Raw genomic sequence first — 24,647 nt, forward strand, 5'->3', positions numbered from 1 at the left:
GTTTATGTATTTTAAAGGAGATATAGTGATAAGGACACAGGAGTCCAGAGACCTGAATCCACATCACAGTTCGTTCTGTCCCTGCCAGTTGTGTGTTCTGAAGAAAACCATTTCACGTTTCTGAGCCACAGTTTCCTGTCTACTATTTTATACTACAACACAATCCATCTTCAACTTTGGCGGGATAACGTTCCTAGAAAATGGTGTGAATGTCAAAAAATGTGTATGCTGGGATACTGAACCTATGGGGAACAGGGGATTAGGCTCACATGACCACCAAAAATTGTAATGTCTCTAGAGATAGCTGTGAAAACACACTTTTATACATATAATTCTTCATAATGAAACATTAATTTTGATAATATGCACTTTCCTCAATGTAGTAACTATGGAATAATCCATAAAATGCAATATACAAAACAAAACTGGTAACATGAAAAATATTTTTTTTCACTAGTAATTTCCTAGAATTCTATGGTCTTTTGTGCTAATATTTCAATTAAAAAATATTCCAGACAATACTCATTTTTTATAACATATGAAATCTACAGTACCATAAATACTTTCCTCTTTTTTGTGGACATAATGAATCATTTATTCATTAACACCAAACTTGCAGCTAACAGCAGCTGCAGAAATTCTATGAAGTTTATTTAAAACGTTTATTTTCTTACTAAGTCACATCACTGACTTTACATACTTGGGCTTCAAGTCCAAAGGACTTGAACTACACTTTGGGAAATAATTGCCCACAAAATTTGAGTTTTAAAGGCAAACAATCAAAATATGTAACAAATGTAGAAGGAGCTCTTTACAATGAACAAGACCAGTGAAGTACCTAGTAGGATACCAGCTGCCCCACAAACTTTACCTCTTGTTTTATTCTCTGCTGTACATAGCCCCAAACATGTATGTTGAGAATGTGAAAGTGCAAATGAGGTTTTTAATAAAGTCACACAAATGCTTGAATTAACAAAAGTTAAACATTCAAATACTGATAATTGACTGTATATACTATATCCTCTATGTGTGTATACACAGTGTTTTATAGGACAAAGAAAAGGAGTCAAAAACAGTAAGATATACTGATCATAAAACTAGCTATTTTACATTTGTAACATTTCTTTAAACTCTAGTTTGGATAAGTGGACAGTGGAATGGTCTTGGATTAAGGAAAACCTGAATGCAAGTCCTACCTCTGACATACACTAATTGTTTGACCCCAGATAAGTCAATTAAATTCTGAGAGTCCCAGATGACTTCATTTTCCTAACCAAGGAGCTGTCCATCTCTCAGGGGAAGGAGGAAGCAAGCAAGAAGTCGAAAAACACTTTCCCAGAATACAATATATTTTCCCTGACTATTGTTTTTAGAGTATCCTTTAAATATCAATTTGAGCTATGTGACCAAAAATATTTGCCCATTTAAAAAGACAAGAAATTTACTCAAGGAGTTTAGCACTTTAACAATATATATTTAAAGGGTTGAGGATACTGAAATTTAATCAGGTGTAAATCAAGGTTGCACAGCTAACTACTGAAATGAAAGGGGGAAATCATGCTCTTTTAAACTCTTGTTCATATCTGTCTAAAACCAATACCTTCATAATGCCAGATTTTACTTGCTCAGTCATCTTTACAAGCAGGTATGTGCTTGTAAAAAATGATACTATCTTTGTACTTATGGGCCTTTTAAAATCCTCAAAACAATGCATTTTAAAGGCATCAACGGATTAATTTTTTTTTTAATCCTTAAAATTAGGGATCATTTTTTGTCCAGTTGGGAACTGTGGACCTAATGAAATAAAAAGACCCTACACAGGGTCAAGTAGCCGAAGACAAGAACTGATTTGTGTTAGACTCCACTTTTTAAGAGCAAGAAAGAATAACAATGAGCAAGAATACCTGAAATCTCTGCACAGCTAGCTGCTTGGCATCAATTAATCCAGTTTATTTTATAAGAGCAAATACAAGTTTTGACTACTTTATTTCTTAAAAAAAAATCGGGGGCAGAGAACAGTCAACCCAAGTCTCTTCACATTGAATTTGCAAGTTGTGGAGCAAATTGTTTTATGTCTCTGGTTTCATTTATAAAAATTTTTGGATATCTGACATACCCCAAATACACTGATACTGCACCCCTTATGCAGCAAGAAAACCCTTAAAATAAAGAATCTTTTTAAAGGACTAAAAAGAAGAAGTTGCAGAAACTATCCAAACAAATCTGAAAGCATATAGATTATCCTATACCCATAAGTTCTACCTCTACAAAAAAGAGAGTAAGATAGATTTTCTTTATTCTTTTCCAGGACCAAAGGCAGTCATTAAAATTATATTCGGTATCTTTACATACTTTCTATTCTTTCAATATACTGTCTTCCTCATTCTCTTACTTGAATCTGCTTAAATTCATATAACTCTTCCCATAATTCTATGAGTTTGTCACATTCGTTATTTCTTATGGTGCAGCAATTCCCTTACATCTGCCTACCACAGTTTGTTGAGCCATTATCCAATATACTGGCATCCATGTTGTTACCAATTCTTTACTACCACAAAAAATGCTGAATTTACTATTTTGGTATATTTAGGATTTTTCTATCTTGAGGTTTATGACTAGTAGAGGAGTCAGAGAATCAGTCTAACTCAAGTAACTGACTCCTTGAAAATTAGAATGGACCAAGCACAAGTTAATGATCTCATAAGATAATGAAGAATTATAAGAAAAAAATCAAAAGACTGGAAAAAAAGAGGAGAAAATACCAAAGTACACTGCTACCTCTCTAGTATATAGGCCTCATTACCTCATGCCTGGTCTACTGCAAAAGCCTGCTGGTTGGTCTGCCTGCCTCAAGTCTCTCCCCACTCCAGTCCATTCTCCATTCTACCACCAAAGTAATTTTACTAAAGCACAGGTCCAACCATCCCATGCCCTCTCACTCTCCCTATTGAATACAGAATCAAATGCAAAATACTGTTTGGCATTCAATATCTTTCATAACTTAGCCCCCTTCACCTTTCCAGTCTTCTTACCCCTTACTCTCTACTACATACTCTTCTATCCATTGACACTGGTCTCCTTGCTCATGGCACTTTTTCTGGCTGTGCCCCATGCCCTGGAATGGAATTGACCTCACCTACTGACTTTCCTGGCTTTGTCTATGTACCAACTAAAACCCCAACTATTACAAGAAGCCTTTCCTAAGTCCTCTCAATTCTAGTGCCTTCCATCTGTTATTTCCTATTTATCCTGTATATAGCTTGCTTTGTATGTATTTGTTTGTATGTTGTCTCCTCCATCAGATTGAAAGCACCTTGAGAGCATGGACTGTTCTTTGCTTCTCAGTATCCCCAGTACTTGATAATAAATGTCTGTGATTGGATTGGTTTTCATATCTTACTTTATAGTCAAAATTTGTGATCATAATTTCACAGCATTCAATTTCATCTGTTTTTAATGTTCATTCCATATAAGTTATTGTTGTTACAGGTATACTGCTTTCCTTATTCTGACTGCTTCACTGTGTATTAATTCATATAAGCCATCCCATTCTTCTCTGAATTTATCATATTCATCACTTCTTAAAATAGTAAAATTCTGTCACATTCATGTGTACTTTAATTTGTTTAGACATTCCACGTTGGATGGGCATCTACTCTGTTTCCATATCTTAGCCATTAGAAAAAAGATACTGACTTTCTTGGGATATATGGCTAGCAGTGGGATCTATGAGTCAAAGGGTAAGAACATTTTTGTCACTTTATCAGAATTCCAAATTGCTTTCCATAATGGTTAAATCATTTCATTGCTCAGTCAATAATGCATTAATATGCCCATGTTTCCTCAATTCCTTCAACAAAGACTCTTTGGGCCTCATTATCATCATGTATAAAACAATGGGGTTTAACTAGATGGTTTCCAAGTCCCTGCAAACTCTAAATCTATAATCCTGTAATCACCAACTAGGTGTCCTATAGACATCTCACATTCAACATGTTAAAAAATGAGCTTATCTTTTCCCAAAACCTTTCTCTCTTCTGAACTTCCCTGTTTCTCTCGGTAACACCATTATCATTCGGTCATCCAGGTTCAAAATTTTGATATCACCTTTGTTTCCTCATTCTTCTTCCCTCTGCATATCTACTTAGTTACTGAGTCTTGTCACTTCTACATTAATTAAAGATTTGAGTTCCAAATTCTCTCTCTCCTTGGAGAAAACTAGCAATATATCAATTATATTAGCCCTGTTGCAAAAAAAAAAAAAAAACAAGAAAAATAAGGGGAAAAAGTTATACTTTAATCTGCACTTAGAATTCATCTGTGTACATGGATGACATTTTTCATCACAAGTTCTTTGGAATTGTCTTGGATCATTATATTGATCAGAATAGCTAAGTCTTTCACAGTTGATCAACCTTACAACATTGCTTTTACTGTGTACAATATTCTCCTGGTTTTATCATAAGTAAATTAAAAGAGCATGGGAAAAAATTACCTATCAGATCTATGGATATGGAAAGAGTTCATGGCCAGTCAGAAGATAGAGAGGTTCACAGGAGTTAAAATGAATAATTTTCATTACATAAAATTAAAAATTTTTGGTCAAGCAAAACCATTGCAGCCAAAATCAGAGAGATTAGAGATGGATATTTAAGTAGCAGGGGATTACAGTTGGGAGAGTGATCACTCCCTCTCTACCCACTACTGTTCTACTTCCCCTAGTCATCCTCTTTGTGGGTTCCATGGTTATTAAGGGGTATGTTCTGATTAATTATTAATATAATTAAAATTAATTAATATATTAATAATTATAATTAATAATTGATCCACATTAATTACTAAAATTCAAAATCACTTTTATCAGTTATCTCTGAGCCATCATTCCCATTAATTACTTCTTAATTCTAGAAATACAGACATTCAGTTCTTTCAGGACATCACCTGGAGTCTCTTCTTAATGATTCTCTTCACAATTCTTTATAAGATGAGGTTTACAAGGTAGGCTACAAGATTAAAGAATTAAGTGAATTATCAAAATTTCACATTGATTCGTTTATCAGTTTGTATCAGTAGTCTGTTAATCTTTCAAACATTTTCCAGGAAAAAAAATCAACAGACAAAATGGTGTGGACTCCTCTCCCTTCGTTTCCTCACAGGAATGTAGCCGTATTATCTCAGATATACCCTCATGAGAGGTCAGGTGCCTTGCCATGCCCTGAATTTCCTGACCTGCATGCCAGTGGAGAGGGGAACCACAGTATATTAAAAGGACAGGAGGGAAAGCCAAAGAAGTTTATTGTTTATGACTCTGACAGGAAAAATGAATATTTTGGACCTTTATCCATATTCCTGTCCATGCTTCCCTGGATAAATAAATTGCTTGGCTCCCTCAGACTTCAAACAGAGTTCATTTCATTAGTAATAAGATTTATGGCTGAAACTAGCATCACATGTAGACTAGATAGAGTGATCACTCACTTTCTACCTACTGCTATTAATATTAGTAGTAATACATATTTATCTTGAGCTAGTCACAGTGGAGAATACATAAGTATAAAACACGGAATCATGGATCAAAGCAAGATGAATGAAGTCACTTTCTCCAAAAATTTCAATCCTTCAACTCCCCAACCTTAAGAAATTATGTGCTAGATGTAGAGTAAGTACTCTACAGAAATACCAGAGGAATTTAATACAGAGAGTACTCAGTTTCATCATCTATAAGACAGGGATAAATACCAGTACCTACTTCTTAAGGTTGTTGTGAGGATCAAATGAGATAATTATAAAGCATTTAAAATAGTGCTTGGCACATATTAAGCACTATATAAATGTTAGTTGTTTATATTATTGTATCACAAAGATCATACACTATTTATACCAGAAATGCAGGATAAATTCAACAACAGGAAAACTATAAAGATAATTGATCATACCAATAACAAAAATCATGTGACTATCTCAAAAGATGTAATCCCTCATTGCCTCATGTTTGGACTACTGCAATAGCCTCAAGCCTCTGGCCACTCCAATCCATCCTTCATTCAGCTATCAAAGTGATTTTCCTAAACTGCATGTCCAACCACGTCACCACCTACATGCCCATGGCTTCCTATCACTTACAATATCAAATACAAAATTTGCTATTTGGCATTCAAAGTCCTTTATAACCTAGTCCCCGATCTAAACTTTCCAGTCTTTTCATACCTTATTTCCCACCACATACTCTTTGAACCATGCCTCCTTGCAATGGCCTCCTTGCTATTCCACAAACATAACAATCCATTTCTCATTTCCATGAATTTTCCCTGGCTGTTCTCCATGCCTGGTATGCTCTCCCTCCTCATATCTACCTACTGGCTTCCTGGGTTCCTTTAAGTCCCAAATAAAATCCCTTCTTCTATAGGAATCTTTCCCTACCCCTCTTAATTCTATTTCCTTCCCTCTCTTAATCATTTCTTGTAGATAGTCTGCTTGTAAATATATGTTTATTTGCTGACTCACCTATTAGATTGTAAGCTTCTTGAGGTCAGGAACTGCCTTCTGCTTTCTTTTGTATCCTTAGCACTCAGCAAAGTGCCAGGCACACAGTAATTACTTAATGTTTATTGAATGAATGACTGACAGCTCAGATCTGGAAGGCAATGATTCATCCCAGATCAGATAGCTTTGGGACAAGTGAAAGCTTGAAGGTCTCTAGCCTGAAATGCCCCTGAGATCCTTGAAGAACATTCAACACTATAAGAAATAAGCAGCAGGACCCAAAGAGAATATAAAAACAAATCCAAAACCAGACATTCCAACCAGAAGCCTGATCCTAAGATAAAGTTGTATTCTGTAAGTAAGAATGGAAGAATTAATAAACAAAAGTTTTTTAAAATACCACTAGAAAGAGCTATTATGGTGACAGTAAAACTCAAGATAAAAAACCAGAAAAGAGAGAGAATGACTCAAAAACACCTGGAGGCAAAACCACAGCTTGGACACAAGCTGAACTGGAATTCCTAAAAGAAATAAAGTAAGATTTTTTTAAGAGTTAAAATTATTTTACAAATAAAATTAAATACTAGAGGAAATGACTGGAAAAGAAATGAGAGATACAGCAAGAAGATTTGAAAGAAGAATTAAGAGCTTAGCACAAGAAGTACAAAAACTTATCTAAGCAAAAGACTCTTTGAAAATTAGAATGAATCAAAAAGAAATCCAGAACTCCCACTGTCAAAGAAAAATACTGAATTCAAAAAGAAAGAACTCAGGTACCAAGGAGACACAGTCAGGATCATTCAAGAGTTAACGTTCACCATTATAGAATGGAGAGCAAAAGATAACAGGTTTTACAACCAAATATAACTTATACAGCAAAATTAAGCATAATCCTATGGGAGGGGAGAGGAGATGAAATTTTAATGAAACAGAGAACTTCCAAGCGTTCTTGATGGAAAGATCAGAGCTCATGAGAAACTTGAAATACAAGCATGAGTCAAGAGAAACATAAAAAGAAATGATTAAGGGAATGGCTTGAGAGAAAACTTGAAAGAATTGTATGAACTAATGCAAAACAATGTGAGCAGATGAAGCAGCAAGTACCCTGGCAAATCAATAGACAGATTCAACTGTCTGACCATTACATAGTTACCAGAGAGGGAAGCACCAACATCTGGGTTTCAAAGTGGAGGGGGCTGGGGGAGGATAGCTATCCGGAGTCTCAGAGTACCTGGATAGATAGATGACAGATAGATAGATAGATAGATAGATAGATAGATAGATAGATAGATAGATAGATAGATAGATAGATAGATAGACAGATAGATAGACAGACAGATAGATAAACTTTTCAGAACCAGAGGGGACAACCCTCCAGACCCAGTGCCTCATTAGCAATTACCAAAAGGTAAGAACCTTCCTGCAAAACAAGTTTCCCCTAATCTGAGGCCCATTAATGGGCAGGGAAGGTCTTTCATTAACATAAATCTCATTAACATTACAGCATAACCACTAAAAACATAAAAATAATAGCAATACAATAAAAAGAAGCAAATTTAGAAGATTTAAGATCAACACAATGACCAACATTCATTGCGAAAAATAGATAATGAAATATCTTACCTACTTCCTGACAGAAAGATCATAATCTCTCGGGATGTATGTTGAAACATTTTTTTCTGGACATGACTAATGTGGGAATTTATTTAGCCTAACTATGCATATTTGTTACAATGATTTTTTTTCTTTCTTCCTTTTTTCAATAGAGGAGGAAGGAAGTAGGTAAAAGAGAAAATAATTATTAATTGCATGAAAAATGCTTCACATCACTCATCACAAAAGAAATGGAAATCAAAATACCTGACACCTTGCAAACTGGCAGATGATAAAAGCTGGGAATAGTCGATTTGGAAAGATTATGGAAAGAGAGGAACACTAACAGACTTTCAGATGAGTTAAAAGGTCCCTTTAGGCCAATAGTTTGTGTAGTTTTTTAGCATAAATGAATGTTGTGCATTGTCAAAGACTACACTGAATCAACTGAAATTATCATGTGGTTTTGGGTATTTTGTTTTATAGTGTAGTTCTATTGTTTCCTTAATGCTGAACTATCCTTACATCCCTGCAAAAATCTAACTTGGCTATCATAAATGATTCATTAATTTTTTTTTATTTAATTTATTTATTTAACTTTTAACATTCATTTTCACAAAATTTTGGGTTACAAATTTTCTCCCCTTTTATCCCATCCCCCCCCAAACACCAAGCATTCTAATTGCCCCTATGACCAATCTGCTCTCTCTTCTAACATCCCTCTCTGCCCTTGTCTCCGTCTTCTCTTTTGTCCTGTAGGGCCAGATAACTTTCTATGCCCCTTTACCTGTATTTCTTATTTCTTAGTGGCAAGAACATTACTCGACAGCTGATCCTAACACTTTGAGTTCCAACTTCTTTACCTCCCTCCCTCCCCACCCCTTTCCCTTTGGAAGGCAAGCAATTCAATATAGGCCAAATCTGTGTAGTTTTGCAAATGACTTCCATAATAGTTGTGTTGTATAAGACTAACTATATTTCCCTTCATCCTATCCTGTCCCCCATTACTTCTATTCTCTTTTGATCCTATCCCTCCCCATGAGTGTCGACCTCAAATTGCTCCCTCCTCCCCATGCCCTCCCTTCTATCATTCCCCCCACCCTGCTTATCCCCTTATCCCCCACTTTCCTGTATTGTAAGATAGGTTTTCATACCAAAATGAGTGTGCATTTTATTCTTTCCTTTAGTGGAATATGATGAGAGTAAACTTCTTGTTTTTCTCTCACCTCCCCTCTTTATCCCTCCACTAATAAGTCTTTTGCTTGCCTCTTTTATGAGAGATAATTTGCCCCATTCCATTTCTCTTTCTCCTCCCGATATATTTCTCTCTCACTGCTTGATTTCATTTTTTTAAGATATGATCCTATCCTCTTCAATTCACTCTGTGCACTCTGTCTCTATGTGTGTGTGCGTGTGTGCATGTGTGTGTGTGTAATCCCACCCAGTACCCAGATACTGAAAAGTTTCAAGAGTTACAAATATTGTCTTTCCATGTAGGAATGTAAACAGTTCAACTTTAGTAAGTCCCTTATGACTTCTCTTTGCTGTTCACCTTTTCATGGTTCTCTTCATTCTTGTGTTTGAAGGTCAAATTTTCTTTTCAGCTCTGGTCTTTTCATCAAGAATGCTTGAAAATCCTCTATTTCATTGAAAGACCAATTTTTCCCCTGAAGTATTATACTCAGTTTTGATGGGTAGGTGATTCTTGGTTTTAGTCCTAGTTCCTTTGACTTCTGGAATATCCTATTCCATGCCCTTCGATCCCTTAATGTAGAAGCTGCTAGATCTTGTGTTATCCTGATTGTATTTCCACAATACTTGAATTGTTTCTTTCTAGCTGCTTGCAATATTTTCTCCTTGATCTGGGAACTCTGGAATTTGGCCACAATGTTCCTAGGAGTTTCTCTTTTTGGATCTCTTTCAGGTGGTGATCTGTGGATTCCTTGAATATTTATTTTGCCCTCTGGTTCTAGAATCTCAGGGCAGTTTTCCTTGATAATTTCATGAAAGATGATGTCTAGGCTCTTTTTTTGATCATGGCTTTCAGGTAGTCCCATAATTTTTAAATTGTCTCTCCTGGATCTATTTTCCAGGTCAGTTGTTTTTCCAATGAGATATGTCACATTATCTTCCATTTTTTCATTCTTTTGGTTTTGTTTTGTGATTTCTTGATTTCTCATAAAGTCATTAGCCTCCATCTGTTCCATTCTAATTTTGAAAGAACTATTTTCTTGAGTGAGCTTTTGAATCTCCATTTCCATTTGGCTAATTCTGCTTTTGAAAGCATTCTTCTCCTCATTGGCTTTTTGAACCTCTTCTGCCAATTGAGTTAGCCTATTTTTCAAGGTGTTATTTTCTTCAGCATTTTTTTGGGTCTCCTTTAGCAGGGTGCTGGCCTGCTGTTCATGCTTTGATTTCATGTCTCTCATTTCTCTTCCCAGCTTTTCCTCCACCTCTCTAACTTGATTTTCAAAATTCTTTTTGAGCTCTTCATGGCCTGAGCCCATTGGGTGGGCTGGGATACAGAAGCCTTGACTTCTGTGTCTTTGCCTGATGGTAAACATTGTTCTTCCTCATCAGAAAGGAAGGGAGGAAATGCCTGTTCACCAAGAAAGTAACCTTCTATAGTCTTATTTCTTTTCCCTTTTCTGGGCATTTTCCCAGCCAGTGACTTGACCTCTGAATATTCTCCTCACACCCACCTCGCCTCCTGATCCTCCCAGCCAGAGCTTGGGGTCTGAGATTCAAATGCTGCTCCCCAGCCTCAGGGCTTCGGCAGGGACAGGGCTGCTATTCAGTGTGAGATTAAGTTCAGGTGCTCAGGTCGGGGCAGGGCTGCCTCTCAGGCTCAGTTCCCTCAGGGGGTTTATGCACAGACCTTCAACAATGGATCCAGGCTCCTGCCTGCTTGGGGAGCCCTGGTCTGCCGCTGCCTCAGCTTCTGCCTCCCGAGGGGGGCCTGAGTTATGGGGGCACCCCACTCCCCTCTCGACCCGCCAAAGAGACCCTCTCACCAACCCCCGTCACCTGTGGGTAGAGGGACCTGCGCGGCCGCTGGAGATCCCATCCCTGAAGCCTGCTCGGATCTGTTCCTCTCGGCGCCGCGGCCACGGCAGGGCTGGGCTGGGCTCCGCGTCCACAGCGTGACGGACCTTTTGCGAGAGGTTTGCAGGTCCCTCGAACAGAAATCTCCTTCGCTCCACTGTTCTGTGGCCTCACTGCTCCAGAATTCACCGTGAGTTACTTTATACAGATGTTCTATGGGTTGTGGGTTCGGAGCTATGTGTATGTGCGTCTTTCTACTCCGCCATCTTGGCTCTGCCCCTGATTCATTAATTTTTAAGAGATATTCATTAATTATATTGATCTAAAGCTTTTTATTAGTAACTGTGCATAGAAGGTTCTGACTATTTCATCTTGTTTTGTTGTGATTTCACTTTGTTATTTCGTTGATCTGATTTTCTACCCTCTTTTTTTAATCAGATTGACCAAAGGTTTGTCAATCTTATTAATTTTTTTCAAAGAACTGGCTTTTAGCCTTATTTATCATTTGTATAGGAATTTTTTTCCCAGTTCACTTAATTTAAGGTTTAATATCTCTCTTTTTGCTTATTTTATATTTGTATGCTTCTTTACTATTTCTTTAAAAATTCATTTTCAATTCATTAGTTGTTTCTATTTTATTAATATACATTTGTAGCGATATGATTTTTTCCTAAAGGACTATTTTAGCTGCATCTAAGAAATTTTGGTATTGTTTTATCATCATTTTCTTTCACATAATTATAATTGTTTCTATGATTTATTCTTTAACCTACTCATTTAGGATTTTATTGTTGTCTCCATTTGTGTCTGTGACTTTTGTATTCACTGAACCAATTACTACATTTATTACAAAATCATCTGTAAAGGACATACTTACTATTTCTGCTGTTTTATATTTGTTTGCAAGAGCTCTGGTCACTTTTTTGTAGAAGTTCCATATGGTGCTTGAAGAAACATGTATATCTTTTGCACTCCCTTTTAGAAAATGCCATAAGTTTTTTTATATCTAATTTCCTCAGCAATTTCTTCAGTTCCATATTTTCCCTTTTGCTTATCTTAATGTTAGACTTCTCCAAAACATGTGACACTGAAATTCCCTGCCACCATTGTATTACTATTAATATTTCCTTTATGGATTTGGAGGTAAAGACATTTAGAGCATAAAAGCTTGTTTCATGTTTGTTTGTTGTCTATAGTTCCTTCCAGTATAATGTAGTTTCCTTGTTTGTCCCTTTTTATGTTTTGAATGTTCATTTTTGCTTTCTCTGCGAGCATGATTGCAGTGCCTGATTTTTGGATTCACTTGATGTATAATCATTTTTTTTCCTGGCTCCCATTTTTACTCTTCGTATGACTTTGTTTTTAATTAAAATGTCTTTCTTGAAAGCAATAGATTATGGGAGTTCCTTTTCTTATGTATCAGTTATTCTTTTTTGTTTCGAGTTAGTTTTATATTGCATTTCATTTGTCTCTAATATTGAGAATTTTTTCAGCTTATTTTTTCTGTCTTCCATAAGAAGCACAATATTTTAGCCTAATCTTTTATAAGATTACCCTGTTCCCAATTGCTCTTACCCTGACCCTCAAGCCCCATATTGCATTTGATACTCTTTCCCCTGGTTTAGCAGTTTTGTTTCTTAGTTTCTTTTCTTCTGGCTCACTTTCATCTGGTTAATCAATTCTTTCCTTCTTTTTCCCCTTTCAGTTAATCAAGTATAATCCCTTGCTCTCTCTGCCACTTCAATTTGTTTTGTTCATTTTTAAATTTTTGTTTTTTAGAAAGGATTTTTTTCCTTCACTCTCTTCATTATTTATCTTTTCTTCCTTTCTATTTTAAGCTTTCAGTCTTTGATTCATGGTCGTCATACTTATTTGTAATCCTCATGGGATTAAAACTTTACAGGTACTTTCACAGGTATTTTAGGTTCTCCCTTCTAAACAGTTTCTGTTATTGCCTTGTATATCTTGTCCCTTGATTCCCTTTTTCTAAGTGAGCTGAGAGTTATGCAATAGTTCATGGAACTTTTACCTTGTTTGGGTTCTTGGTGTTCCAAACCATGGAGAGAGCAGAAAATACTTTATCTCTGCTTTATTTTTGCTGAGTTTTGAGAGATTGTTGTTGGTCAACTAACTAGGAAGTCTGTCTTCTCAATATATTTTTAAAAATTTCTTTGAGATTCTTGACATTTCATTCTTCTACATGAATTTTGTTATTATTTTTTCTAACTCTTCAATCCTTTCATAGTTTGATTGGCATGTCACTGAATACAGAAATAAATTTACAGAGGATTTTCATTTTTATGGTATTGGCTTGTACTCAAGAAAAATTAATATTTCTCTAATTATTTTATCTTTGAGTAATTTCTTTTAGTTGTGTTCCTATAGTTCCCATATGTGTAGCAAAACCTAACTTTATGAAAGCAAACTAATAACCTTTATATTATCTTATTCTATAAACATCTTCCAAACAGAAGGCACTTTACCAGTATGAACAGCTTAATATAAGGTTAAAAACAATGCTAAAGAACTCCCCCTATATTCATCACCCATGTTAATACCACTGTTAATACGATGGCATTAACAAGTGTGTAACAGAATTTTCATTGACAGATCACATTTTATTCATTGCATACTAACCAACCTTTTTTCCTGATAATTTTAAAGAAAGCAAAAAAAAAGCACATAAGCTAAAATACAAACATATAGCCAAGACTAGAGGATGATCTATGGGATCATCTATACAAATTACACAACTGCTTGGAAAATGTTCAGTGTTATTTCAGGATGGCTTTACTTTAAATGACAACCACATCAAACTAAAATATAATTGCGCAGATCCATTTGATTTATATCACCAAGACCCAGGGTAAATATCATGCTATCAGACGTGTCCATTGATCATGAGCAAATATCAGTTGTAAAGTGCAGAAAACTTACAGTATCAAGTTTTTAATAAATCAGTCAGTAATTCTGCTTCCCTAGTTTATGATCACAAATTATCAGAAAATCATGTAATACTAAGTAGTTTAGTGGATAGAGTGCTAGACAAAGTCAAAAAGCTGTAAGTTCAAATTCTGTTTTAAATGCTTGCTGGCTGTCTGACCCTGGGCAAGTCACTTAACCTCTCTCAGTCTCAGTTTCTTCCTTTGTAAAATTCAGCCAATAATAATACCTACCTCATAGGATTATTTTGAGGACTAAATGGAATAATTTATATAAAGTGATTTGTAAATCTTAAGGCACTAGATAAATATGAGCTATTTTTATTTAGCTAGGTGAAACAATGCATAGAGTTTGGCTCTGATATTAGGAAGACCTGAGTTCAAATCTGACCTCAGACACTTATTAGCTGTGTGACCTGGACCTTAAGTCTGCCTCAGTTGCTTAACCTGTTAAATGGGGAATAATAATAGTACCTACTTCCCAAGATAGGATAAAATTAAATAATTTGTCACTACTCTTAAAGAATTTCCTCTTCTCAGTGAACACCTTGGTTCCAAAACTGACTAATATAGGCCCACTACAGTACTCTGTAGTTAAAAAGAGTTCTCAAAGAAAGTAGAAATTTGGGCATCTACTCTGATCTCCTTTCCTTTTACTCTGAGAAAAAGTTAATTTCCTTTTCTTCTCTATAATACCAGGGTAAACATAATAATAACAACAAAGATAACAATAAATACTGCCTTTTACATAAAACTTCAAGATCTATCATGTATTTTACATATATTTTTATTTGATACTCCCAGAACCCTATGAAGCAAGTACTGAGGGTGGTATTACTTCCATTTTACAGATGAGGAAAGTGGGATACAGAGATCTTTATAGAGATAAAGTGACTTATCAATAACAAGGTTAGCAACATACACATCCAGTTCTTTTGTTACAACACATATTGCTCCCCCTTCCACATTTACGCTCCAGCCCCTTCTCCCCCCAAACCCTTCTAATCCTTTGCCTCCCTTGAAACCTTACCCTGCCTATGAGGTTGTCCTGAAACAATGTCTGCTGTAATGCCGGTGCCACCTCTTCTAGGTTCAGCAACTGACAGAGGTCTATCAGTTCCTTTTGGCCCAGAGACCCAGAGCCAGTGGCATCAAAACTGTTAAACATCTCCTTGAGACGAGCTTCATGCTGATCCTGCTCTGCTTCATCCATCCCATAGCCCACTCTACCTACAAACAGGACAAGTGAAATAAGAAAAACACATTATTTTGATATTTTTTGCATGCACATTGGAATATCCTAATACAGTCATAATCATCATCTGATGCACTTTTTAACATTATAATTTTCCTTTCAATCTTATTCTTAATCAGTCATTTAGTCAACAAGCATTTAGAAATGGCCTATTTTATGCCAGAAATAGTGTTGGTCACTAGGGATACAAAGATCCCCTCAAGGAGTTATTAGGAAGAAAACATATACAGGTACAAGTATAACACGAGCATCAATAGTCTCTCCACTAAGATTGTTGATATTATAACTCTATCTTCAAAAAGCAATAGAATCTTGAGAGTTTGTTTCTTTAATTATCATTCTGGAGAGATTGTTAAACATGATGACTGAAGAGAGACCAGAAAAAAAGGATAAAGTGAACCTACTTCCTGAAAGAACTAGGTCTTTCTTCATCTTACAAAGAAACAGGAAAATAATCCTTGAGAAAAGACTACTATACTGAAAGTGAACAGTGTGACCATGCTTCTGATAATAAGGAGCCAGCAGTTTTAGTAATGATTAAATGTTACTTTGGTTATTATCTTTCTCATAGCTCTTATATTGCAAATTATTACTTATGACATTATTTAATTGTTTATTATACTGTTAATAAATGCAGCATAATTTTGTAGTTTGCTTAATCCTGTGAGTTTAGGGGATATTATATACACACACAGAATATACATATATACATATATGTACAATATGTTATATGTAGACACAGAGAGATATTAAAACAATGAACATAAATTAAGAGCTGAATAAATTAAGGTATACGAGTAGAATGCAATTCTATTAAGCTATAAGAAAAAAATGAAAGAAATAGTTTCAAAGAAACCTGAGAAAAATTATATGAAGTAAGTAAAATCAGGATAACAATTCATATAACAACATCCATATTATGCAAATGAAATTATTAAAATGTCCATACCTTCTGACCCAGAGATTCTACTTGTAGGCAAATATTCCAAGTATGTCACTGATAAAAGGCCAGTACTCATATACACCAATGCATTTATATGGGTATTTATGGTAACAAAGGACTACAAACATAGTATTTGCCCATCCATCTGGGGAATGGTTAAATAAACTGATTTATGACTATAATTGGATATTACTGTGCAGTAAGGAATGACAAATAAAATAAATACACAGAAATATGGAAAGTTTACATAATGAATGAATTATATTATGTATGGTGAAATAAGAAGAGGCAAGAAAATAATATATACATATTGGCTATAATATGAATATAAGCTATAAATGGAATTAACAAGCACAAAATAAGTGAAAATGAATATTATTGACACTGATTAAAAAGAGGGCAGAAAATCAAATAAATAAAAGAGCAAACAAACAAGAGGCAATCATGATACCAGATAAATTTTTGTAAAATAATTCAGAACCTACATGGCACAGTTATATGCTAACAAATCTTGAGAATACAAAAGGAATAAAGGAATACTATCAAACACATAAAATACTAGAATAAATGAAGATTGTAAATAATAAGATTTTAGAAATAGAACTAACTGTAAAGGGACCAATAAAGAAGAAAATACATCAAACATTTAAAGAGTAATTAGTAGCAATACTAGAAAAATTGTTTTGAAAAATTAAGATACACCCTACTTTTACCCCTTTCCAGAGACAAAAATTGTCCTAATCTCTAAACCAGAGAGACATAAAGCATATAATGGGAATTATATGTAGATCAATATTATTAACAAATCTAGATTTTTTTTAAAACTGTAAATAAAATTTTGTCAAATAAACTACAAGAATTCATCCATGAGATCCTTCTTTATGACTAAGATGGATCTCTAAAAGTGATGCAAAGATGGGTCCACAAAAGGAGAACAATCAACATAACTAATCTTTAAAAAGAAAAATCCGAACACACAATTATCTTTATATATACAGAAAAAAGTCTTTGACAAGGGATATCTGGGTGGTGACAAGGGATATCTAGGTGGTGACAAGGGATATCTAGGTGGTCCAGTGGATAGAGTACCAGCACTGGAATCAGGAGGACTGAGTTCAAATGCAGCCTCAAACAGGCACTAGCTGTGTGTCCCTGGATAAGTCACTTAACTCCAATTGCTTCCAAAAAAACAAAGCTTTTGACACAAAGTGATAAAATCCCAACCAACCACAGTACAGGCATAGGGGGACATTTTCAAACAAAGAGAATCTAAAACCAAAAGTATCACATACAATAAGCATACACTAGTGAAGTTTTCTAAATAAGGATGTCTGTTCTCACTACTATTATTTGACAAAGTTCTGGAAATGCTGGCAATGGCAATAAGCCAAGAGAAAAATTATAAACATAGGAAAAGGGGTGATAAAACTATCATTATTTACTGATGACAAGATGGTTTCCTTAGAAAACCTAGAGAATCAGTAAAGATACTGAGACAGGTTATAGCTTTAGCAAAAGTGTCAGCTATAAAATAAAACCACAAAAATCAATAGCATTTCTATAAAATAATAACAAAATCAACCAAAACCCAACAGATAAGTAGTAAGAGGACAGGAAAAAACAATCAGTAATAAGAAGAGTACAGCAAAATGTACGGAAAAAGAAGCTTGAGGTTTCAACTCACATTCTGCATATTGGCAAAGATGATTTTTGAAAATGGAAATAGACAATTTAAGAGCATTTTGGAAAGATAGATATACTACTGCATTGTTAGTGAAGCTGTTAAATCAGCACAACCATACTGTAAAGCAATTAGGAATAATGCAAATAAAATGACTAACATGTGCACACCAACATACTCTATTACTAGGCTTAGGTAGTAGTAATATAACAGATTATTTTCCTAGACACAAAGATACTATTACTATGATCTAAAAAGTACCTGATAAGAAGAAAGTCCCGATAAACACCAAAATATATGAATCAGCACTTTCTGTCATGATAGAAAAGAACTGGAAGCAAAGTAGATGACCATCAACTGGCAAATGACTAAACAAACTATGAAATGTGAATGTAAATAAATATTACTGTGGTGTAAGAAATGACAAATACAATGAATACAGAGAAGCATGGAAAAAGCTACATAAACAGATTCAGACTGAAGTAAACATAGCCAAGAAAACAATATAAACAAAAGAATACAACAATGTAAAAGGAAAGAACTATCATTAAAAAGGTGAACATTGCAAAACTATAAAGAATAAGCATGACTTGAAGGACAAGATATGAGAAGATATTCCTATCTCATCCCTTGAAAGAGATGGAAAGACCACAAGATTTTAATATTTTATATATTCTTAGACATTTTTAATATATTGATTAGTTATGGTAATTTTTTCCTTTTTCTTTTTGCTGTCTTTAAAAAGATGCATTTGTTACATGAGATGACTCCCTTGAAAGGGAGAGAAAAGGATAATGAGAGAAATCATGGTAATTAGAAAACAAAATATCACTAAAAACTTATTTTTAATAAAGAATAAAATCAAGAGGCAATAATAAAAAGGAAATGCTATTCCAAATAAATACAAAATACGTAAAGAATTTGTGGATCAATCTATCAAAAGCACACAAAATAGTTCTATAGATTCACTTGCTATGTGCTCCTTAAAAAATAAAGAATAGTGGGAAGATGGCAGAATAAGACAAGAATTACTAGGTTCTCCAAAATTCTCTCACAAACAACAAAAAGTAACACCTCAATGTGAAATCTACATGGCAGAAATAATCAAAAGTCAGTAAAGCAGATAGATGTCCTCCTAAAACAATTTGAGAAGACCTTAGGAAAGACCTAGCCTATAGCGGTCAAAGTTTGGCCAGACTGAAGCGCAAACACCTCCAAGCAGACTGCTGAATCAACAAACAAAAAGTGCTGGGGGTCAGTTGGGTCAGGTAACAGCCTCAGCTTTAGGAACTTTCACCTCACTGACAAATGAGTAGGAGAAGATTAAAGGACCTTCTACTCTCTCATGATGTCAGACCCAGTTGTGCTGATTGGACAGTCCTGGTCTGTGGATGTGAATGTGGATGAAGAGGAGCAAGCACAAGCCTGGTGCGTAGTGTAGTAGAGGAATGGGGACCTAGCTGGCTGTGGGCACTTGCAGGACAGTAGAGTCTCAGGTTTTGGTTCTAGGGCAAAGGAATGAGCCGTAGTTTGCAGCCATGGGAAAGACAACAGGGAGCAAGAGTGTTTGATGTGAGAGTGTGGATGGGGGCCTTGAGTTGCTGTGTTTGTCCTTCATTCTCAAAGAAGACCATGACATCAAGATGATGATATGACTCGCAGTTGACTTTGATTTGAGTGAGGGAGGGCTGTGCAAGGTCACCAACCTCACTTTCTTCTCCTGAGCCATCTGGGTCCAGCAGCCTGATATTCATTAGGATGACTGGAGATGGCCCAGGATGCAATGGGAGACCCTGGCCCTTTCAGGCTAAGGTCTTACCACATTCTCACTTTTAGTGAGATACACTCATTCAATAAATAAGCTTCTTTAAGTAGTTAATCGAGGTATGGCCAGCTGGAGCCTAGCCATGGCTCAAGAGGTAGAAAGGATTAGCCAAGATCAGGCTCTCAAATAAGGATCAGAAAACAACAGTATGAAAAACCTGAAGCCTAAGTCATCAACCCCCATACCTTGGAACTAGAACTTGACTATAATAATTAGGCACTAAAAATAATAATAATAATGAGTATGCTAATGAGAAAGAAGCTGACCATAGACAGTTACTATGGGGATGGAGAAGATCTAAGTTCATATTCAGAAAAAGACAGGGAATTAAAAGAGCCACTACTACTTCAAAGAAAAATGTCAAATCATTACAAGCCGAAAAAGACTTCTTGGAAGAATTTAAAAGGACTTTACAAATCAAATAATACAGGTTGAGGAAAATCAGGGGGGGAAAAGAGCAATCCAACAAAATAAAGAAAATTGTGAAAAGAAAGTCAACTAAATGGAAAAAGAGATCCAAAAACTTAAGGGAAAAAAATAATTCCTAAAAAACTAAAATTGGGCAAGGAAAAATTAATGGCACTATAAAACACCAAGAAATAATAAAATACAAAATCAAAATAACGAAAAAAATACAAAAGAATGCGGCCCATCTCATTAGAAAAACAACTGCTGTGGAGATCAGATCAAGGAGAGATAATATAAAAATTGCTGGACTACCTGAAGGTTATGATTCAAAGAAAAAACCCTAGTTACAAGAAATTAAGGGAAATTGGCCTGAAGTTCAAGAACAAGAGAGAAAAATAGAAGTAGAAAAAAATCCATGGATCACCACATAAAAGCAATCCCATGATGAAAACTCAGAAGAACATCACAGATAAGTTTCAAGGCTCCTTGTTTAAGGAGAAAATACTAAAATCAACAAGAAAAATATTTTTTACTTACTGTGAAGCTACAGTCAAGAAAACAAAATATCTAGCAGCTTCAACATTAACAGACAGACAGAAGGGCTTGAAACATTACATTTCAAAGTGTAAAGGAACTGGGTTTGCAATCAAGAACAACTTACCCAGCAAAGCTGAGTATTATCCTGAATGAAAAAAAATAAATGACAGAATATATGAAAGATCAAAATCTAAAAATATGTTGTTTACAAGACAGACATTTTAAAATAAAAAACATACAAAGAATTAAAGGGCTGGAATAGAATTTATTATGCTTCACCTGATGTAAAAAAGCAGAGGTCACAATTATGATCTCAGACAAAGTTAAAGCTAAAATGGATTTAACTAAAAGAGATAAACAGGAAAACAACATTATGATAAAAGGAACCATATAAAAAGAAGCAATATCAAAACTAAATCAATATGTAACAAATGCTATATAGCTTCTAAACTGTTAAAGGAAAAATTAAATTAATTACAGGTGGAAATAAAAAGAAATATTATAATAATGAAGAACTTTAACATTTTCCTCTCAGAAATAGATTAAATCTAACTAAAAAATAAATAAGAAAGAAGTTAAGGAGGTAAATAGACTCTTAAGTCAGATAGGATAGATAAATGGAGAAAATTGAATGGGAATAGAAACGAATACACTTTTTCTTAGTAGTACATGGTACCATTAGAAAAACTGACCATATATTAGTGCATAAAAACTTCACACTTAAATGTAGAAAAGCAGAAATATTAAATGCATCCTTTTCAGATCACAATGCAATAAAAAGTATACATTTAGAAACTAACTGGAGACTAAACAACCTAATCTTAAACAGAACAAATCATAAAAACAATCGCTTACTCTGGACAGTGGAGCCAAGATGTCAGAGTAAAGGCAAAGACTTGCCCGAGCTCTCCTCCAAATCCCTCTAAATGCCTGTATAAAAAAAAATGACTGTAACCACCAAAAAACTATTTTATACAGCTAGAAAAAATAATAACAAAATTCATCTGGAAGAACAAAAGGTCCAGAATATCAAGGGAATTAATGAAAAGAAATGCAAGGGAAAGTGGCCTAGTCATACCAGATCTTAAATTGTATTATAAAGCAGCAATCATCAAAACTACTTGGTACTGGCTAAGAAATAGAGTCGTGGATCAGTGGAATAGGTTAGGTACACAAGACACAGTAGTAAATGACTGTAACAATATACTGTTTGATAAACCCAAAGACTCCAGCTTCTGGGATAAAAACTCACTATTTGACAAAACAAGAATAAGAATTCACTATTTGCTAGGAAAACTGGAAAATAGGAAACTAGGCATAGACCAACATCTTACACCATACACGAAAATAAAGTCAAAATGGGTACACAATACAGATATAGCCTTTAGGCTAATACTTTTAGTGAACTAGGAGAGCAAGGAATAGTTTACCTATCATATTTATGGAGAATGGAAGAATTTATGACCAATCAAGAGATAGAGAACATCATGAAATGCAAAATGGATCATTTTGATTACATTAAATTGAAAAGATTTTGCACAAACAAAACCAAACTTGCAACAAAGATTAGGAGGGAAGCAGAATATTGGGAAATAATTTTTACAACCAGTATCTCTGATAAAGGCCTCATTTCTAAGATATATGGAGAACTGAATCAAATTTACAAGAATACAAGCCATGTTGCAAAAGATAAATGGTCAAAGGATATAAATAGGCAGTTTTCAGAGGAAGAAATTAAAGCTATCTATAGTCATATGAAAAAATGCTCTAAATCACTATTGATTAGAGGAATGCAAATCAAAACAACTCTAAGTTACCACATCCCACCTATCATATTGGCTAATATGACAAAACAGGAAAATGATACATGTTGGAGAAGATGTGGGAAAGTTGGAACATAATTCACTGTTGACAGAGCTGTGAACTGACTCAGCCATTCTGGACAGCAATTTTGAACCACGTCTAAAGGGCTATAAAAACATCGCTTCTAGAGCTGTATCCCAAAGAGATCATAAAAATGGGGAAAGGACCCACATGTACAAAAATATTTATAACAGCTCTTTTTGTGGTGGCCAAGAACTGGAAACTGAGAGAACGTCCATCAGTTGAGGAGTATCTAAACAAGTTGTGGTATATGAATGTAATGGAATAGTATTGTGCTAGAAGCAATGATGAGCAGGTAAACCAGAAAAACCTGAAAAGACTTGAACGAACTGAAACTGAGTGAAGTGAGCAGAACCGGGAAAACATTATTTACAGTAACAGGCAAATTGTGTGATAACTAACTTAGACTTATCTCTTCTTAGTAATGCAATGGTCCTAGATAAATATCCAAAGGATTCATGATGGAACATGCTATCCACATCAAGAAAAAAGAACTATGGAATCTGAATAAAGATTGAAGCACCTTAAAATAGGAAAAATGCTATCCACATCCAACAAAAAAACTAAGAAATATAATGTGAATGGAGATCAAAGCATACTATTTTCACTTTTTTGGTTTGTTTTTTCTTTCCCATGGTTTTTACCTTTGGTTCTGATTCTTCTTTCACACAACATGACAACTGTGGAAATATGATTAATATGATTGCACATGTATAACCTATATCAGATTGCTTGCTGTGTGAGGAGGGTGGAGAAGAGGGAGGGAGGAAGAAAAATTACACTACCAATGTTAATTGACAATTTTAATGCTACACCAATCAAATTTATCAGAGATACTTTATACAACTTGATGAAATAGCAACAAAATTCACTTGGAAAAAAATAAAACATTGGTCCAAAATGCACATAAATATTTATAGCAGCTCTATTTGCGGTGCTCAAGAACTGGAAATCAAGGGGATACCCATCAATTGGGGAATGACTGAACAACTTGTGGTATATGAATGTAATGGAATACTATTGTGCTATAAGAAATGATGAACAGGAAGACTTTAGAGCAGCCTGGAAGGACTTTTATGAACTGATGCTGAGTGAATGAAGCAAAACTAGAAGATCATTGTACACAGTAACAATCACAATGTGCAAGGAATTTTTCTGGTAGATTTAGCCTTTCACAGTAATGCAAGGACCTAAAACATTCCCAAAGTACTCTTGAGGCAAAATGCCATCCAGACCCAGAGAAATAACTATGGAACTGGAATGCAGAATAAAGCAGAATATTTTCTCTTGTGTTATGTTTTGTTTGGGTTTTTTCATGGTTTCTCCCATTCATTTTAATTCTTCTATGCAACATAACTAATGTGAAAATGTGATTAATAAGAATGTATGTGTAGAACCCATATAAGAAAGCAAGCTGTCTCAGGGACAAAGTGAGTAAGGAGGAGGAGAAAATCTAAGACTTATGGAAGTGATTGTAGAAAACTGAAAAAATAAATTAATAAAAAATAATAATAAGACATCTAGAATATCAAGGAAACTAATGAAAAGCAGGAATATAATGGGAATAGCACTTCAGGCCTCTATCTATATTATAAAACACCAATCATCAAAACCATCTGCTATTAGTTAAAAAAGAAAAGAAGAATGTAGAAAGAAGCAGACTAATTTCTCTTGTGTTATGTTTTGGTTTGGTTTCTCTCATGGTTTTTTCCATTTGTTTTACTTCTTCTATGCAACATGACTAATGTGAAAACGTGTTTAATAAGAATGTATGTGTGGACTCATATAAGATTGCATGCCATCTTAGGGAGGGAGGGGAAAGGAAGGGGCAGAAAATTTAAAACTTATGCAAGTGATTGGTGAAAACTGAAAACAAATAAATTAATTAAATTTTTAAAAAAAGAAATTATGAAGGGCACAGTTTCAGAAAAACATAGGCAAATTTACATGAATTGTTACAAAATGAAATGAGTAAAAATAGAAGAACATTGTACACATTAACAGCAGTGTTGTAATGACAATCAACTGTGAAAGATTAAGCTTCTCTAATT

General features: G+C 34.7%; 1 protein-coding gene across 5 annotated transcripts in view; it reads right to left on the bottom strand.

The window, feature by feature from the left end:
• The window catches only part of NIN (ninein), a 157,595-nt gene that overhangs the window by 123,677 nt on the left and 9,271 nt on the right, over nt 1-24,647 (bottom strand). For 3 of the 5 annotated variants that reach the window (XR_011971758.1, XM_072629442.1, XM_072629440.1), the window contains exons 4-5: nt 21,568-21,642; nt 15,094-15,293 (exon numbers count right to left, since the gene is read on the bottom strand). Coding sequence is in view for 4 of the 5 variants with exons in the window: in XM_072629442.1 (XP_072485543.1) it covers nt 15,094-15,276 (183 nt within the window). In the remaining variant the exon portion in view is untranslated. The remainder of the gene's footprint in view (nt 1-15,093; nt 15,294-21,567; nt 21,643-24,647) is intronic. The other 2 variants (XM_072629443.1, XM_072629441.1) reach the window with 1 other exon arrangement.

This window comes from Notamacropus eugenii, chromosome 1, assembly GCF_028372415.1.
Source record: "Notamacropus eugenii isolate mMacEug1 chromosome 1, mMacEug1.pri_v2, whole genome shotgun sequence".
In the NCBI taxonomy this organism is placed as follows: domain Eukaryota; kingdom Metazoa; phylum Chordata; class Mammalia; order Diprotodontia; family Macropodidae; genus Notamacropus; species Notamacropus eugenii.